We start from the raw sequence: 20196 nt of genomic DNA, 5'->3' as shown, positions 1-20196 counted from the left end.
CCCTAAACCTGATGGGCTGATGGTCACGTTCCAGTCCCAAACCCACAAGCGCCGGGGCTCTCTGGCCCTGTGCCGACCGACTGTTAGACAGCCAGAGGTAAATTTAACGAAGCAGAACAAAAGAAAAGTTACTGATTTCTCCTCACTGCTCTGCCTTTTGCTGTTTGTCAGTGTTAGCTGTTTAAAATGTAAAACATGCTAATGCAGATGGATAGGAAAAGGACGGAAAGAAAAATATAGGAAAGAAGTAGCCACAGATGGTGGCAGATGTTGACCCATTATTTACTACATTTATTACAGACCCATTATCAGTAATGAAGTATTTTTATATTGCGGTGTTGCTTTCATTTAAAGGACCAGCGTGTAGGATTTGACGGCATTGAGCTGTGAGGTTGCAGTTTGAAACTGAATACCCCTCGCCTCACCCTCCGCTATGGTGGCCCCTAAAAACGTGACAGTCGCTCCCTCGAGCCAGTGTTTGGGTTGTCCGTTCTGGGCTACTGTAGAAACATGGTGGTTCAACATGGCCGACTCTGTGGAGGAGGACATGCGCTCACTGTAGATATAAAAAGCTCATTCTAAGGGAACAAAAACGCAATATCCTTATTGTTAAACATACTCACAAATGTCACATTCAATTTCTGTGATAGATCAAGCAAATTGTTCCACACTGGACCTTTTAGTAAAGGATCTGGATACTTGCTCCACCTCTGATCAACTGAAAAGTGTCTTGGGATGAATCTACTGACCTGGTTAGCAACAGTTTTTATTGAAAACCACTTTCTATTCAAGTAAGATTGTTACTTATCTGAACAGACTCTTTTTTTTTTGGCAGATAAGCAAGTGAGAACTTTTGCTGAGGGCTGATGGTCATGTGGCTCCAGAAAACAGCCCGACCACTGTTCCCTCAGGCGCTTTTCCATGTCTTAACTGCATGAAATGTAATCCTGTAATTCAGAGTCATGTTTTTGATTGGGATCATTGTGTACATAAACAAACACATCATTTGCGATAAGCTGTGACCAGCATGACACTAATTTAGCTCACTTGGGAGCAGAGCCCAGGACATGATGAGTGGCGAATCAGAGTTTTTCCAGCTGGGCCAGACTTGTGTGCAGTAAAGCTTTTCCATGCCGCAGATAAGCAACAGTGACTTCTTGTAAGTGATGGTTGCAGCTAATAAACTTCTCAGACACGTCAGAGACCATTATGCCAGGGTGATCTTTGTAAATACACATGCCGAGTCCAGTCAGGCCACTCCACACGACAGAAGTTAAGTCAGTTCTGAAAATATCACAGCTCCTTGTGAGCCACAGCGGTTCCATCGTCAGGAAGGTACTTTGTGTCCACTCATTGTGTAGTGTCCTGTGGGAATTATGTAAGACGTGGGCTCCCTGAAACACATGAAGAGCCAGACTGCTTAGAGTGGACTCCTTTCCCTCTTGCTGTCATAAATTTGGCCCTCAGTTGGCTGGTTGGCTTCCCATTTCGGACTGAGTTCTTCAATCCTTCACGTGAGTGTTTGTGTGTGTGCAGATAGTATATACAGCATGTATATACTAACCAACCAAAGTGTGCAAGCTGATGTGTTTTGTCTCCTGTTGAGTGCGTCTTGTCATGTATGTGTGTGTGAGAGGGTTTGCGTTTACCGATCCCATTGTTGCAGTCTCGTGAAATGAACTGTGCTGGTGTTTCGCTGGACCCAGGAGACCCATCTCCGCAGGCTGCTCGGTTATGTGTGTGCATCGGCTCTGGTTGGACCATTAATAATCCGCCTGGCCAAGCAGAGAAGAACACTGTGTGCATGAGATCTGGCCACCACATGTAAAACACTTTTTTTAATAAGATCACAGATCAGACTTAGCTTCAAGTGAAAAAGGCCACTGTGTGATAAAAAATATAGCTACAGGTATTAAAATTATGTAGAAGGTTTATAAAGATCCATTGTATAGAATTAAAGCCACACTTGTCTATTGCCAGTTTGTCATTTTAAAGTACAGGCTATAGAATAATGACACCATCTGCATTCAGATTGGTTCCCTATAAGCCCTTTACCGTTCACTTCTATCTGCCGCCAGGTGTGATCTCCCAGGAAATGAAAGCTGGCTGGCGATCCAGTCCAGCTGGTGCCGTTTCTCTTTGCTTTAACGCCACAATTATAGATTAAATGAATGAAAGAACTCACACTGTTTCTCCAAATGTTGTCTTCCACTCCCCCCTCCGCCCCGACACCAACCCCTGCTGTAGCTGCCGCTGTGTGAAGCAATACTCAACCTACGCGCCAAATAAAATGGCGACAGTTTCACTTTACCTCCTCGGTGAACATGCTTCTTTTTTCTCTCGTATTTCCACGGTGGTGTTGGTCGTTATCTTCGTGGAAATTTGGAAACAAATGCAGTGAGTCCTGTGTGGTTGGTAGCTGCTGAGTTCTGAGAGGAGCAGAAAGCGATCAGATGTCTTGGCGACAGCGGCACCAACAGTCATACCACTTAAAAAATGTTAGGAGGGGTTGACAGTTTGTCTGTTTCCACTTAAATTTTGTGTAAAATTTTGTGCTGACCCTCCCTCAAAGTATTGCCAAAGATTGGGTTGACGGGGCAGGGACTCTGCAGCCATGGGAGCAGCTCTGTCAGGCTGACACAGCGCTTTTTACGCTCACGCAGACAATGCTAACATGCTGAATTTAGGCAGGTTTAACGATTTCTGTATTCACCGTTTTCGTTTAGCATGTTAGCAACCAAAAAAATCAGAATTCCAATCTGTCCTGATACTGAACTCTGTGACCTTAATTTTCAGTTGAACCAGGTCCTCCTCTGCAACAGATAGAGAGAGCTCTGCAGGAGTTTAGGTGATTTCTACAGGACACGGCAACCAGTTTCAGACTAAACCACAGCTTCTCGGGGCAAGGCAATGGGGTTTAAAGCTGCTATCTGTAAGATACAGGCAGGATTTCAGTTGAAAATGTTCAAAATGAACTCTCATTATCCACAGAGTGTGCACAAGTAACAGTTCTGAGGGTTGACGTAGACATGTGCTGCGTTGCAGGCATACATACTGAAGTTATTATGCTAACCAGCTAGCTGCGGCCCGTTCTGTCTCGTAATACCTCAAGAGGTGATAATTAGATTTCACAAGCTCTCTTAGCTTTTTTAGTCCAGTAAATCAACAAAATAAACTCACAAAATGTCAACAATTCATAAAACTATTTTCCTTATTAAACAGAAAAATACAACCTTCACCTTCTCTCTTCTACCGAACCAAGCCCAGCCTAAGTGGTAACTTAACTCATTGTAAAACACACTTCATTCAAATTTGACAGGAAATTTAAAAAAAAAAAAAACACACCCAAACTGACTTTGCACCGCTCCAGAATCACAAACTCTGGTCTGGTTCTCTGAGTTGGATGTGAAAATAATCCGGCTCTGGACACCACTTTTAGACGCTTGTGATAACCAATCTTCTTCCAGCTGCTCTCCTGCTTCACAGCTCTCCTGACCCAGCCTGGCGCGTCTTCATCGTCCCCAGAGTCCTGCCGCTGTAAATCACCTCGGCACTGTTATCCCTGCCGTCAGACTGGCCTCTGACGGTCTCAGAGGTTGTGTTCACTCCCATGTTCACTGGGAGGCTGCTTAGCCTGGCGCCGTTGCTGGCGTTTCAAACGGCAACAGCCTCACGATGCTCTGAGCTCTCGGTCATCGCAACTCTAGCTAGCTAATAGGTTTTAAAGCTGTCTTAAACCTTAAACCACAGGTAAACAAAGCAGTAGCCCCTGTAGGCTGTGATGCCTCCAGCGGCACGTTTATGTGCTCTGGTTGCATTAACACTATGTGTTTCTTGATGCAAATTGCAACAATCTGATGCAAACCTGTCGCCACTAGACAAAACCTGCCTTAACAAATGCTGACAAAAAGGCTGGCGAACGTGAAGCATCCAGGAGCTCAAAGCAGAGCGGATGTGGTTTCATATCAACCAGCTTGACAATGTGATATTCTGCCCCCCAGTGGACAAAAAATGATTAGTGCAGCTTTAACATCAAAGTTTAGAAGTTGTGCAATGATAAACTGTTATCCTGGTTTCCAAATCCCTATACAGGCCTCTTGTTTGTTCATCAAAGACTTGCTTAGCAATCTATGGAAAGCAAAATTGAGATAGCTATGAATATACATGTGATATATAATTATCTATTAATTTCACATGTATTTTGAATATTTATTGTGGGAATCTAGAAAAAAGGTGGTGGGTTTTTCCAGCTCCTAAAAAGCTGCTGAGTGACCACCAGCTGTGTGTACTCTTCACACTGTGTGTCAATGCTTTTGAGGGAGCAGGAGAAACAGATACTGTACACAAATGTGAAGGTCAGAAGAAAGTATGCCCTGCAGCAGACTACAACAGCCCATGTGCTGATTTGACATGTGGGATCAGATGATAACTGTTATGCAACTGCTTACAACTCTCAGCCAAGTTCAGTTCAGCCCAGCGTGTGTGTGTGTGTGTGTGAATGAATGCTTGTGTGTGTGTGTTTGAGAGAGAACAGAGTCAGATGGTAATGAAAGAAAAACACATGAAACTAGTACAACAACATCTGTCAAGTCAGACTGTGTGTGTATTACCTGAGGAGCCTGCCTGTACTGTACGCTGAGGTTTTCCTTTGAGACCATCATAACTCTGTTGCATGTCTTGTTGCACTGCTATGAATATTGGAAAGTGACAAGCAGGTTGAATTTCTTAATTGCTTTACACTTCTGGATTTATGGAAAGAGATCATTTAAAAACCTCAGAAAACTGTGGGTTTTTTATTTTCTTTATTTAAACTCAATGGATCCTGGCACTATGCTCTCTGCAGTCAGTGGTCTTCTCCCCACTCAGTTTCTTGGACACCTAGCATGCTCAAAATTGCAGGGTTGTGGTCCATCAAATATGTTTGAGCACATATTTCTTAGCCACGCTAGCGTTCATTTTGTTGGTCGGCCGGTCCAGATTTAAACGTCTCCACAACTAAATTTTAGCACATTCATGGTCCCCAATGGCTAAATTCTGACTTTGCGATCCCCTGACCTTTCCTTGACTGCCATCATTAGGTCAAAATCACAATTTGTCAAATTGGTTAATGAGTCAATAGCCAAATGACATTCCCTGTATTTCACAAGAGTTCAAGTTTCAATATAGGCTAATACTGTATACTTCATTAGACTGTAATATTTAGAGCAATATAACTTAATGGTTGTGTAGTTAAGTAAATGGCAAATGGACATCAATTACGGAGTGCTTTTCCTGTCTATCGACCACTCAAAGCACTTCACAGCACATGCCACATTCACACGCTGATGGCCTCTTGCACGGGGACAGTTCGAAGTGCAGACTCGAGGAGTTGAGGTCGAACCACCACCCAGCAGGCATGTTCTGTTAAGGGTTTCAGATGGGTTAAAATTTTGCAGGGGAGACAGTTTTCTCATGTAAAGTGAACTAAATCCACTTTAGTTCACCCGATGATTTGCTTCTCTGTCAGGGGTGAAAAATTGGGTGTAATTACTTTCACTCATATTTGTTCTAATTTTACAACAATGTGGAAATGTGAACAGCAGTGGAAACAAAGCGGAACACAATGCAGAGTAACAGTAACACCAGCAACAGCGCAGAAACATAAACCAAAAGATGAGAGCAGTGATAACCTCATTAATCCCCAGAGCATGCTGGGAAGCTCCCACACACACACTCCCATGATGTTAAGGCTCTCTGACACGCCTGTTTTGGGCGGCTCAGGCACCTGGTTTAGCTGCAGTTTAGCAGTGGTTGAAACTGCGCTTATTTTGACAAACTCCAGTTCAGCTGGGCCCTTTCTAAACTGCAGCCCCTGTGTTTGCAGCGCTATTTGTTTCTCCAATGCCTGTGAGGATCCCATTTATTACAAACTGGCCCAGCAAACGTGTCAAGAGATTGGCGTCAAACAAACAGTAGGGTACGTAGGTCAGCAACATTGGCAACACATCGCAGTTTGGGTCAGCTTTTTATAGTCTGGGTGCCCAGGTGAAGCAGATGAGCTGACGAGCCTTCGCTCTCAGCCAGTTGACTCTTCGCTTAACCCCTCCTCCAAAGCACCACTGTCCAATCATAGCTTAGTAACTGTAACTAGGCACCGGCAGGCCGGTCGGGCTTTTACATTTCCCACATACACATGTTGATGCAGTGTGTGTGACGCTGCGAGAAGATGATACTCACTACCTCAAGAGTTTGGTGTCATTCAAGAACTTAAATTACAAGAACGATGTGAGGAGTGGATTAAACTGAATTAAAGCTGAGTTTAACACATTTTTATAGCAGTGTGTCAACATGCACACCTGTATGTTAAGTTACCAGTATGGTGTTAGACTGTGATTTGATTCTGCTGTTGCATGTTCATACATGCTCACTATGACTTAATCAGTGTTCAAGTATGCCTTGGTATTTTAACATCCAGTAATATAAGTAACCTGGATTTTTGCCATCTTTCAGAAAGTCTGAGACCCGTGGACATCAACAGGAAAAGGACCCCTCAATGCTAAACCTGAGATGAGTAGCCCATCGAGGGTAGTTCAGATGCAGATGTGTTGAATTAAATCCTCCTGTTTCGTCCCAGAATGCCTCAGAGGCCACGCTGGCTCATAAATCACCATGATCTACATCCAGGAGAGACATCACGCAGACAGACACGGCTTGCCTTTGTGTTAGCTGCTACCTCTTTCTTAGCCGCTTCCTCTCCGCTTTTTTACACAATGACTCAGCAAACACGCTCAGAAGCAGAAAACATCCAGAGCCTTTCGTTAACATGCTGTGAGGAAGTGGGGAGAAAAAGAGAGAGTCTGGACGAAGGCAGCGCAGAGAAGGGGGGTATAATTTCCATGCAAATTTGCCATGTGGTACACATCTCACACTGACATTTCTCCTGTTTCCCAGCTGTATGTTGCTTATGCAACTTTACGGGAACCGACTTCTTTGTCTGTCTCTCCCTCCAAGCTGCATACAAAAAGCACAAGGACGATATATTCAAATGAGTCACCTAACCTTGCTTTTCTATATGGCATTTTATAAGCTCATACCAGAGAACATCACAGACTTAAATAAGTGACTTTGTAAGATGTGAAGAGCAGTTACAGCTTAAAGCTGCAATCATTTTGTCGTCACTGATAGTTGCAGAGCTGCACAGAAGTAATTTCAGTTTCTAGAAAATGCAACACATTACATAGTGTGACTAATAGCAGAAAGTGGTCTGACTGCTATGGACACATTTTTCATTTCATTTGCATTTCTGAGGGCACTCAAAAATGCAAACGGCCCATTCTGTATATAAATGTCACTCTCAGACTTCAGACACAGAAGGTAAATATAGCGCACTGTTTACCAAATGGAGGGGATTTCAGAAGCATCATCGTCGCCTCACGAGGTTGCCGTGGCTAAAACGTAACTTTAAATAAACCAGCTGCCTTTTTTCACATCCAGCAGATCGGCAGCAGCATGTGCTTTCATTTGACGCTTGATGAATGTCCAATATTCACTCTCCTTTTAGCTCTGTTTTGGTCGCCACCAACTCCTGAGGGACAAATCTGTCTATCGCTGCTAAATGCTCCAGTGTTTCCAACAGCTGCCATTCTCTCTTGTATAACTTCCCGTGTGGTTAAAAGGACATCATGGGTTTGAATCCTCGTGGCTCCTATTGATTTGTTCATTGGATAATTTACTGTCCATTGTATTCTTTGTAGCAGTTAGTGTGGCTCACTGTCTGTGGAAATTGGACAGTGTTGTTCAGCTCCAGTGGGAGTTCACTCAGAGATGTATTTCACAGGCTGCCCCTCTACGATAGATACATCGTACTCCGACATTTACGCATCAGCACATTCATTGTCTTACAAATTAAATGTTACGCTCATAAGCTACAAGATTCTCCCCTGCTCAGTTCAATACACTCAGAGTTTTCGCAGCTTTAGCTTTACTTGGTCGGGTATGACAAGCAGCTCATGGTGGCTAATGTTAGCAAAGTTTGGATCTCACTGAGCCAGTTTCTCCGCTATTGTTGTGCTACATTTAAGCATTTATACATTATCACCAAATTATCGCTTGTGGTAGTGGTGGTCACTGGTCAGCTGAAGTCTCACTTTAATGAACTGTTTTTTGGTGGCCTGGGGGTGCTTATTGTGGTTTGTAGTGGAAAGGAAAAGTATCTGCCCGTTATGTCATCTTTTAAGTTTCCTGAGCTGACTGGAATAACCAAATTCTACTAAAGTGAAGGAATAAGCAGGACAGCGACGTGAGAAAAGAGACTGTGGATACTCGGGAGATTAAAGCTGAGAACGACTGTTGGCTTTTTGATTAGTGACAGGAAAACAACAGAAAACATGTCTTTGGTTTTGGGATTTTTTTTATTGTAAATGTGTTTTTTACGTAAGAACAAAAGCAAAAATATAAGATCTGAAGCAACTCTTTCTTTGCCATGTGTTTACAGAGCACACAACAAACTCATCACACGTTTCATAATACATTGTGCCATTATGCAATGAGCACCTGACAAAGTGGGTGTGCAAGTCAAGAAAATGTTACGAAATACATGAGGAAACTGCATCATAAATGCTGAGCCATGGATGTATTATGAAACTTTTCATGAGCCTTATAATAATGTGTTGTGTAAAAACCTGACAAAAGAGCAAGTTACCACATTTTTCACTATATATTTGAATTATCACGTTATGTACACTTTCTTTACATAGTTTAAAAAAATCTTTTCACAATCAATCACAGAAATCACTAGAAGAATATCTCAGTTCTCCTTTCAGATGCATATACAGTATTTACATACATTCGTGGGCTCACGTATGACACCCATTCAGAAAAGTGTTTCTTCCGATTGTATGGAAGGAATGCTCGACAGAGATCACACACTCCCTCCATACAGTGTCGCATTCAGGTGCTGTGTACCGAACTCTCAAAAGGTTTGTCAATCATTGTAGTTTTCAGCAAATCAAACATTTTCAAAGCAACTCAACTCCAATTCACACGAACATTCCTCTCTTCAGACCGTTTCAGAACTGAACGGTGTCATCCTCATGGCACAGGAAACCATCTCCGGACTCTGGCGTTTCGTGTGTCTCCCATGATTTGGTTCAATTCAGCTGAGATGCAGAATGACACACGCTAAAGCAATCTATACAGGTATGTGTAATACGACGAAAAAAAGCAAAATGGTCACTGTTCCCTTACAGTGCAAGACAAAGGCATCTCATTCTATGGCAAGAGATTTGATATGTTTCAGGTCAGGGACAGATAACAGGGGTTTTTAAATGATCGATGAATATGCTGTAACAAATGACGTTACTTGACATGAAAAGGACTCAAAATATTCCCTATGAATTTGTTATTTGATGAAGTAACGGCACACAATTCAAGTCTCAACAAACGGGCAACAAGTACAAGCACATTCCAGTTAAATTTGATATGCAAACCATTTCATTTTTCAGTTTATGTAATTCATTTATGGAAGGACGAAGGAAAAAAGACTTGATTTGGCAAGAGAAAAGGCTTCAGTGGGAGCTAACAGAGCCATATTTTACCTGATGACTCTGCAAGAAAGGTACAAAATGTTTATATTTTTTTCTTCTGCAAAAACACTAAATTCAGTACTCTCGGGTGTTCGGCTACAACAGCCTGACTTGTATGCCCGGTAGCTTATGGTCGCTAATGCTAATTTCTTGCCAACGCTGTCCAACTCATCTCTACTTGTGCAACTGTTACGCTACGTTTTACCATTCACCACTATTCTGTCCTATCCAGCAGGGGCTGTTCAGCAGAAGCTACATAGGCCCGCTTTAATGAATCTGTTTTGGTGGTCTGGGCTCAACTCTGTGTTTCACTTTGTAACACTGCATAAAAGAAAAAGAAACACTTAAATTTCACATGTAAATCTTTTTCACTTCATTTGAAAATTCGTCTGTGTCGAAGTTAATCGGTGGAAAGAAGAGGCAAAAAAGAGGCTTGAATTAGCAGGAACGGAGGCAAGAGATGGGACAGGTTCAAGACCAGCGTGAATAAATGTGTTGGGCTGACTCACACTGACGCCAGCCTTTCCTTCGCTTCAGCTCAGCGATGTGGATTCACCATCCTGTATTATTCTGCGTAGCTTTTCACAGCAGTGATATGAAGTAAATAAAGTGACATGAAGTAATAAATGACACGGCTTCACATAACAACACAACAAAGCCAGAAAACAAATGTTGTGATATATGATGAGCTAAAGAAAGAACAACAGACACATACTTGTTTTCAACCTTGGCTTGAAATATTTTGTGTTGGATGGAACTGCACCCCGAATTCATTTTGATCCAAAAGGGCCATAAAAATGACACGTCGAGATTAACAGCCTCTCGACCAGACGAGTCAAAAAGGTGTTGCAGAGTCAAGTCAGGCCACAATACAGCTACAAAAATACTCAAAACACTTTGTTTGGGCGGACAACCAGAAATTTCATGTGTGCCAGTGCAAATTACATAGTGAGATAATCTCTGTTGGTGAGCAGTAATTCAACACGAACTTGAGCTTTGTTATTGTGTTTGAGGTTTCCAAAGTGTTTCTTTTTTTCCTGTAACCAGACTCAAAGGCAATAACGTTGCTTCTTCAAAGCTAAAGGAATGTTGATGCATCATTTACTCTGCTGAAAGAATTAAAGCAAGGCCCCAATAGTTCCCAATGTCCAGTCAGCACAAAGAAAAAAAAACCACACCTCATCGCCATTAAGCGGTGACTTTTTGTCATTATTACTTCGAAACATTTGGCTCTAGGAAGGTAAAAAAAAAACTGGCTGTTTTAAGTAGTAGCAGACCCTTTAGTGATGCAAATTTTATTGATATTAGGCTTTTGGCTGCAATAACAACAACACATACCTCAAAGTGTAAAAATACTCTGAATAGCAAATTCAATTTTCTTCAAATTAGATTAGCTAAAATATTTGAGTGTGACAAAAAAAAAAGTTGTAATATACAAGAAGCTTATTGCACCTGTGAGGGTGTTGTGTCAAGTAACAGTTTTCTGCTCTAGTTCAGTTTTTACAGTCTTTTCCTCGCCACCCAATAAATTATCACAGTACCATGAATGTACGTCACGCGTACATGCTTGAGCATAAACACACGCACAGGCTAAAGAGTCCTGCACAGACCCCCTTTAAAAGGTGTCTGGACTTTCACCCCCTCCTCTGTCTTTCGGCGCACACAAACACACGAACGCGGGCCCCTCCTGCCACCCCCCTTTCTGCTCAGCGTCAGTCCGTCAGAGTGGGGTCAGAGGAGTCAGTTTGCAGAGCGCCCTGTCCTGCTGCTTCGTGGAAAGCGATGGACTTTGAGGTGTTTCGACAGGTGATCGCTGCGGGCAAATTTCTTCTCGCAGACGATGCACTGGTACGGTTTCACTCCGGAGTGGGAGCGCCGGTGTCGGGACAGCTCGTCGGAGCGGGAGAACCTGTCGGAAGGAGACCCAGGATGTGATTGATCAAATCGATCACATTTTTCCAGAACATTAAGCATCTCTTTAGCAATACTCCACACTCATCTCTTAAATTCTTTGCCTTTTATTCTCCTTTTTTTTTTAAGTTGTTTTATCGAAGGGTGATCACGGAGGTGTGACACTAAACATGTGTATTGAACTGCGTCTTCTCTGAGTCAAAGAGCTTTTCCATATTTAGCTCAACACATGAGCGCTGCAAATCCATGCACAGTTTATTCCTGGCCTGCTCTGCTCCGGTCGCTATGGGCTCTGGCCAGCTTGGATATCGCGACAGTGTAGGGTTAAGTAGATGATAGAGGAGTGCCGGTTATATATATGCATGTGTGTGTGTGTGACTTTGTGTGCATCTGCATATATGAGTAAAGCTGTTAAGATCAGATTAATCTGTAACACAGACTGATTCACCGGCACACTTCCAGTAGCAGCAGCAGCGGCAGGCTGAAGGCGATAATTCACAGAGGTGTCAACGTCACTCACAGTTATTTCAAACCATTTCCACTCTAGACATGGATTACACAACCAGCCTATTCATCACTTTAATGGCGCAGTAATAAAAAGGAGATATCTGACAGAGCTTATAAAGCTAAGCTGTGGTATCTGAAAGGCTAAGAACCTTAAAGCAAACAGACAGACGATTCATTTGCTTGATTGTGTGATAGTGAGATCTCTTTAACCTGCTTATCTACAATGAATTTTGACTTGGCCCACAGTCAGACAGCCACAGAATATCTAGTTTAAGTCTAATGACAGTTACACTTAGTTTTAATCTATATCTGAGCCAGCTATATAGTTGGTGGCCCTGCATCTGTTTACCTTTCACACTTTCAGGTGCTCAGAATACACAAAGTAGTACAGATAATCAATCACTGTAACACTAGGAGTCTACATCCATGCTGGCGGCCCTGTCAGACTGTGCTTAGACACTACCAAATGCTAATGTCAACGTACTAACATGCTCACAATAACAATGCTAACATGCTAAGCAGGTGTAATATTTACAATGTGGCATCTTAGTGCAGCTTGTAAGCATGCTGGCATTTGCTAATTAGCACCTAACACTCATACAAAAAGTGGAGCTGAGGCCGTATTTATTCATAAACCAAAATATTATGATACTTGCACGAGTTAAATGGATCAAATGAATGTTGCAACAAATGTCATGGAAATCCATCCAGTTACAGTTAGTTACAGTTTACAGACACTTCACTCAAAGCTACAAACAACTGTAGGACTCTCATCTGGATAGCATCAGTGCAGTCTGTTTTATACTTAAAGTGAAGAATACATGCAAAGATGCTATACCTAGATCCATTACACAGAGAGAGACATTGACACTTGGGGCAGCAGAATAATCTGAATATGCAATGCTGACATATTATCACCTTATGAAGTTGACAAATCTTGCCTATGATAAATCTAGCAGACGCAAAGCAGCTTCAGCATCCATTCGGAGTTGTGTTTCTTGCCTGAACTAACTCTTTTGGCTCTGTTTCCATTAGCTCATTACAGAACATCTGACTGTTTAGCTGGCTAGCTCCTAACTTTGTCCGTTTGGCACTGGGCAGGTAGTGTGCAGTTGGTTTATCAAAACATGGTTGCAGAGAGCACTGGACTGAACCGAGACAGTCAAGTTACACAAAAAAGGAACAATGGGCTGAGGGGAACTACAGTCAGATGAAAATGATCTTTGGTTTCATCAAAATAGTCATTTGATCCATTTCTAATATAGAAACATTCATTAGTGCAGATTTGAAGTTAACAAACGCTTTCTGGCACAAGTGACAAACGCCTCGAGGCAAACATCAGTCTCTGTGTGCTCTGTGCTTCATGTGACTGTGTGTTAATTCCCTATGGTAATCTGTGTGCACACATGCACACATTACACACTAAAGCTGCACTATCCCAGAATCAAGCTGAGGCATGACACAAACTATGTACAGCCATTCCACTGACTCAAACTGGGCCTGAGTCCAAATATAACATAGTGCACCAGGGAGGATCTTTCAACACAACATGCATTTAGGGCTTATGCAAATAGACAGCCTGATTGTTCTTCAAATCCATTTTTTTTTAACATTGATCGTGTGCCAGTTCTCCCTCATAGCCTCACCATATGTCTCTCTCAAACTCAGGCCCTCTCTTGCTATATAGCTCCTCCTCCGTTTCTTTTCTCCTAATCTGACTTGTGTGAGGTTTCTCGGCTCCATATGTTCCAGGGAGGGTGGGCGAGGTCATTGAGTTTACAGGGTGGAAGGCACTTGCGTGGATCACTCGAGGACTGTGGTTTTTGCACCTTAGGCCCTCAGGGCGGCTTGGTGTGTCTGCAGCACAACGCATAGTGTACATATTAGTGTGGGCGCTGTGGGAAACACATATGCAGGCTTTGTTCTAGCTTGTCCCTAAACTGTGCTCAGCAGCCTAAAGAGCATAATGAAAACAGTTGAGAAAGGTGGGGCGGTTAGGTTGGTTACACACCTGGAAAATTACAGTAACAGAGATGTTGGCGAGCACACGTACTGTACAGAGTTTCTGTTTATCTGTCATTTTTATTTCCCTTTGTCTCTTTTGTTTAGTTTTTCCCGTCCGACTCAGAGACTGATCTGATCACTGAGCTTATGAGTGGCTCAGTTTCAACTCTGTGTAAGATGAAAGGGAACTCACATTAATGCATGACAGCACTAATCAGCGACAGAACGTTTATATATACAAGCAACCATAAAACACCTCCGACCGCTTTCCTTGTTGTTCTTCAGCAGTATACCGAATCCTTTGTAGATCCACAAAGGCTTTTCTAAAGGTGACCACAGCCTCGCTGACTTCCCTGCACAGCTTGGATTGGAAGATGGCAGTTTCCTAGGAGGATTAATAATATACGGTATCATAATTGCCGGATAGTAAGGTCAGTGCTCTCTCTTTACCTGTCATTTGAGCTCCAGTGCTAAATCAAAGTCTGATAGCTCTGTCACCGCCCGACAACATTGTTTTGTTGTGACGATGAATGCATCAGCTGACAAGGACAGCAAGCCGCTGCCCTGATGACAGATGCCAAGTACACACACGTCACGGTGTTATTACAGCAAACTGTTTGGGCTGGAGCCATCCACTGCTGACAGTCTCCATGCAGGTCTGAGCTCAAAATACTGCATGCTCATGTGTGTCGTGCCCGCATGTGTACCTTTAAGTGTTTGCACGTGACTCTGTGCATCCAGATCTGTCCATAGCATAAGAATAAACTACAGCCAGGCAGAAAGGGGTGGGGGGTGAAAGTCCGAAAAGCTTTAAACAAGAAAACTGTTTGGCAAAGGAAGAAATATAACTTTCACAGAGTTATACGCAGGAGTCCAGCCAATGAAATACCACTCCTCTGCACTTCACAGGAGCCAGCACATGGATCCATTCTAAGGTTACAGAGGGTAAGAGGTACCTGACTCCCAAGCTAAACTCCATTTCCTGGCCCATAAGGAGAGGAGCAGGGAGAGGGCAGCCGTATAATACAGTATACTGCTGCTGTCAGGAAAAGACTGCAGAAGTGCAGTTTTGGGAAGATTTTCTTCAGTTAAAGAGTGTGTGTGTGTGTGCGTGTGTGTGCCAAAACAATCAAGTGATGCTGCATTAAAAAATAATACCACGTTCTCAGTGAGTGCAGACAGAATGTGCTTTGATGTATGCTCAGACATAATGCATATTGGGGGAAATTGTCTCAGAAATGAAGGATTTTAAATAGCTGCAGGTGCAGTACTGCCTCCCCGCAGAGTGTGGTGTTGCAGGGAGGCAGAAGTGTCCGCTGTGCTGGGCCAAACTTGTCTGACTCTGCGTCTCACACACACAGCACATCTGCATTACTTTCTGGAACGGAACGGATGTGTGCACCGGAATACACACTCTGACCTCTTAACTCCTAACCCTCAAACTCAAAATGCTTAACATAGTTTAACCTTAAGCGTAGTGCTTGACCTAATTTAACCCTGCCTCCGTCCATGTGTGGAAACGCACACACGCACGCGAACGTGCATGACTCTATATGCACCCTTGAGCGATAACTGTATGTATGGAGGAGTCCATTGACAACCATCCGTGACCAAAAATGTATCACGGATCGAAGGTGGATTCTGGCTACCATGAGAGCTTGTCTGAAGTGAAAACTTTGAAATTGATTGTGCAATAATCCTTCATATCTCCACTGCATTAACGTGTTTGTGTGAGTGGTTGTAGACAGTGAGCAAACAAGTGGAATAACTGGCAAGGGGCAAAGTCTGCATGTAGACAGCTTCAAAGGGCACTTTATCTAATCTACAACTTCACCATAGTACAAAAATACACAGATAGTGGGGACACACAGCCAGTGTGTAAAATCCAACAAATTATAACCCTCTTTCATGTAGTTTGCCTGAGGATGAGCCCCTGCCCCTTCCATCCATGCAACATCTACACTGTGCCTCATCGTATATTTAATGCATATTAATCCTCTATCTCCCCTTTGGAACAAAACCTCGGGTCTCGTAAACAAATCATCACTGTTCTTTGCATGACAGAGTAATGAGCAGCACTCTGTAAACCTCTACAAAGTCTACACACATTCAGAAAAGACAGTTATGACGAGTTATCTTCAAGCGTCTGAACTGTTTATGAGACCACAGCGGAAGATGATAACCCCAGTTACTGTAATATCTGTAGTCTGTATATACACACAGTGTAGAGCGCACTCTGAATGCTTTACATATCCATTTAGCCACACCGTCAAACCTTTAATCAATGCTAGGTTGGAATGTGTGCGATGTTATACATGTTTTTGATGTGTGTGTGTATATCTAATCGTGTCATATAACAACACTCGGTTCTGCTCACCTCCATCCACAGCCGGGCCACGTGCAGGCGAAGGGCTTCTCCCCCGTGTGCCTCCTCAGATGGGCTTTAAGGTGGCTGCTCTTGGTGTACATCTTATTACAGCCGGGAAAGGAGCACTTGTGCATTTTAATAAGGTCTGCTACTGCACTCTTCTGGTACCTCTGACCTCCTGTGAGGACCCCTGCAGCTGAACCTCCACCTAAACCGCCTTCCCCAACCCCGATGGGTTTTGCGGCAATGGGCACCGGCGCGATCCGGACAAACTTGGATGCAACGGCGCTTCTGTTCTTGCTTGAGCCGGCCGCGTTTGCCGGGGAAAGCAGCTGAGGCACCAAGGCAAAGGTCTGCCCCTGGATGTTGACCAGGAGCTGGGCGATTTTGATATCCGACGTCGTCTGTGTCGGCTGTGACTCGGTTTGCTGGGTTTGGGCTTGCTGGGTGACAGCGTCTGATATGGCACTAGGGTTGGGCTCTTGTTTGATCTGTATGGGCTGGATTTGTAGGATGACAGGCACGCTGGAGGCACCGCTGGTACCCTCTGATGAGGCTGGCGATGAACCACAGTCCTCCTGTTTGATCTCATCAACTCCACTACTACTAGAAGCAGATGTAGACATAGAACGAGCATCCACCGCGGACGGCGAGCCGTCCATGTCAGATGCACATGCTGTGTGTTTGGTCTCTGTGTAGGAGGAGAGTGGAGAACGAGCCACAGGCACAGTCTGATCTGAGTTCTGTGAGACTGAGACGAGTTCTCCTACTAACGTCCTTGAACTTTCCGCCTCTGCATCCTCTGATGTTGTCGACATCCCCTCATCGCTGCCCTCCTCTTCTTCTTTCTCCATTGCCACCACCATGTTCTCCTCCAGGAACTCCTCAATCTCCTCTAGGGTGGGCTGAAAGAGGAGCGCCGCGGGGTCCTGCAGTTCTTCCAGGAAGACGGGGAACTCGTAACAGTCCTCTTTCGTCTGCTGCTGTAGGAGACTCAGCCGCTGCTCCCTTTTTGACTCCCAGGCCAGGCCCATGGGTAAAAGAGGGGCAGATGAGGAGGAAGAAGAGGGTGGGGAGGATAGGGACAGGGAGGAAGATAGAAACGAAGAATGACAGCTGCTGTTGGCATTGGCGCTTACTGAGGTGGTGAGGGAGGCCTGCGAGAGGAGGAGGTCCAGCAGGCTGTCTTGACTCTCTCCTCCTGAGGAGCTACAGCTCCCACTGCTCCTGCTGCTCCTGCTGTCATAGCTGGAGTCGAGAACATGCCGCAACGTCGGCGACGAGGACTCAGGGCTGGAGCAGAGGGAGGAACGAGGGCTGGAGGAGTCACTGAGGTCATCCTCAGAGAGGTGAGGGGAGGAGGAGAGTGCCACTCCTTGGTAGGGGTGGTGATGGTGATCATAGATGCATGCATCGGTTACCATGATACCCGGCAACACGCCACCATTGGCGTGGCGACAGATGCAGTTGTAGTCAGAGCCCGGGGAGCCGGTATAATACAGGAAGGTCTCCTCACCAAGTGACAAATGATCCACCATTCCTGTGCGGATGAATGGCTGCCGGACTGTGCTGTGCCGAATGCTAATGAAAAACTTCCTTCTTCCTGCAAAACACAAACGAGTGTGATCAACACTTATGATGATGAAAGAACTGGACTGCATACCTTATTGACCATGTGGTGGCACCCACTCTGCTTGATTTTGATTCCATTTTGATGAAGTCTGACTTTATGGTTGACAGATTTGTGCAAAGCAAAAACAGCATGAGAACACATTGACACTCTGAGGGCAGTTGACTCGAGGTTAATGTTTTACAGGGCAATGCCTCAAGTTCATACTGCATAAAAATAAGTAAACCAGCAGACTGACTGAAAATTACTATTATGATTTAGTCTATATGCTGCTTGTTCAAGAGGTCTGCAGCTGATGACACTTCAAAAGGAAAGTCAACCACGTGTGAAGGAGGTGGAATTTGAAGACTGTGTGTGCGTGTGTGTGTAAGCTCTGCAGCTGCTGGTTCAGACTTCACGCTGACCATGTGGAATCAGGGGTTCCCATTTCTCACCACGTCTAACATTAAAGCCACATGGTCCTGCTGTCATTCAGTGACGTGTTTCTTTCTAACTTCTCTCCAGCGGTCCTCATTGGAGATGAGCGTGACTGGCAAAACGATTGTGAAGCTACGGAAGTTTTAGAGACACACTGATACAGTGTCAGAAAGTGGTCTAATACTGCAAAGTTCACCTAAACGTTTCCAGCAGACTACCAAGTGAGAGCAAGTTGCAGTGAGAGCTGAGAGGTAATGTCAGCGGTTGACAGGGTGGTATTTTCTCACAGTCTAAGATCAGCAGATTTCAATGGGATGATGAGTGAAGGATTTAGTGTCTATTTTTATCCACCAAATAGCACACACACACACAATGCACCCCGTCTACATTTGCATGGATTAAAAATGCTAGACATTATCAAACGGCCTCAAATGCAATGAGTGGCTTACGACGATTAAACATGACGTTGAAATCCCCTTTAAAACCTTAAAAGGCTGCGTGTGCGCTGCACGAGACTGAAAGCAGGCTGATTGTGCGCCCTCTTCTGTAAAGCTAAAAAGCAGCCGCGTCCAAAGTGTGGAGACCTCCAGAGGTCCTCACTGAGGTGGCTGCTGCTCCCCGGGAAGCGATCTAACGTGAATCACACCATTACTTCATTGACTTGGAGTCACAGTCATGCCGCCGCTGTTGTGTCCCAGCTTCAGCTGGTTATGTAACAGCGATCCAACCTCAAACTTGGTCTCAGATATGGTAGCTGATGTGATAACATCATATGACATCGAGGGTCCTCTGGTTTGCTGCTGCTGCTGATACCTCATGGAAAAAAAAAAAAAAAAAAAAAAAAACCTTTGGGAAGAGAGTTTGGAACATCTTGGCTTGGTCAAGTCTTAAGTCATGTGCCCTATGGTAACCCTGCCGGCTCTGACAGCATGCGCTCCTGCTCTTCACCACGCTGCGTGAAGAATCACTTGTGGGATTTACGGCATGTTTAACACTCCAGGCTGTGACAGTTTGGCAGATCACAGAGAAAAAAAATTAACATGATATGCACATTAAGTCAACAATGTCGCACACGTGATACGCGTCCAAGGAAGGATTTTAAACATTTTATTGTTATTATTATTATGTGGGCAGCATGGGGCGTCGCTACAAACGCGCATATGTAGACTAGATACCAAATGTAAGTTCATTCACTCGGCAGCACTGCTTGCTTGCATGCTTCCTACTGTACTACGCAATGAGAGCCAGAAAACACACGGAGATAAACAAACAAACACTTGGAAATGACAGCAGCGTCCGCGCTCCCCGCGCACTCACCTCTGCATGTGAGGACTCCGAGATGCCGCTCTGCCGCTCCGAGCGCTCTTTTCTCCAAAGTAGCTGTCAGTGCGTAATAGCGCGTAATGGCAATATAACGCCACGACACGGTCTGTGCATAGCTGTACGCCTCCACTCTCTCTCTCTCTCTCTCTCTCTCTCTCTCTCTCTCTCTCTCTCACGCACGCAAACGCACGCGCACAGTATTACTCTCTCCAGAGGGCTGGTGGTTCGCTTAGGCGTCACATGATCGAGGCAGGGTATGTTATAGCTCCCAGTCAAATGAGGGGGTCGGCTCATGAAGGCTCGCCTGATCGGCGCGCCGCAATTGGCTCTCGGTCGAGAGAGGGAGGCCTCAGAGTCTGGCGTCAATGGAGAGAGGGTGTGTGTGTGTGTGTGTGTGTGTGTGACCAGATCATGAAAGCACTGCCATTCCCTTACAATAACTATGAAGACTTCGATTGGCCACTTGTGTTGTT

The 20196-nt window shown here is 44.4% G+C and overlaps 1 protein-coding gene across 1 annotated transcript; it reads right to left on the bottom strand.

Moving 5' to 3' along the window:
- Nucleotides 1-8381: 8381 nt before the first annotated feature.
- LOC121612406 (Krueppel-like factor 15) lies at nucleotides 8382-19898 on the bottom strand. Its single transcript, XM_041945278.1, has 3 exons — nucleotides 19718-19898; nucleotides 16363-17956; nucleotides 8382-11472 (listed from the first exon to the last, which is right to left on the bottom strand). Exons 2-3 carry the CDS (start codon nucleotides 17889-17891, stop codon nucleotides 11304-11306), a joined length of 1698 nt encoding a protein of 565 aa, XP_041801212.1. The 5' UTR covers nucleotides 17892-17956; nucleotides 19718-19898; the 3' UTR covers nucleotides 8382-11303.
- Nucleotides 19899-20196: the final 298 nt, after the last annotated feature.

Source organism: Chelmon rostratus, chromosome 10 (genome assembly GCF_017976325.1).
Source record: "Chelmon rostratus isolate fCheRos1 chromosome 10, fCheRos1.pri, whole genome shotgun sequence".
Taxonomy (NCBI): domain Eukaryota; kingdom Metazoa; phylum Chordata; class Actinopteri; order Chaetodontiformes; family Chaetodontidae; genus Chelmon; species Chelmon rostratus.
Note: the sequence above shows the minus strand (reverse complement) of the source record. Positions and strands in the feature narration are given on the sequence as shown.

Coding starts and splice junctions, on each gene's coding strand:
- LOC121612406 (XM_041945278.1), bottom strand. CDS start 17,891: ATGGTGGATCATTTGTCACTTGGTGAGGAGACCTTCCTGTATTATACC. Junction 11,473..16,362: donor TGGCCCGGCTGTGGATGGAG/GTGAGCAGAACC, acceptor TCCTTCCGACAG/GTTCTCCCGCTCCGACGAGC.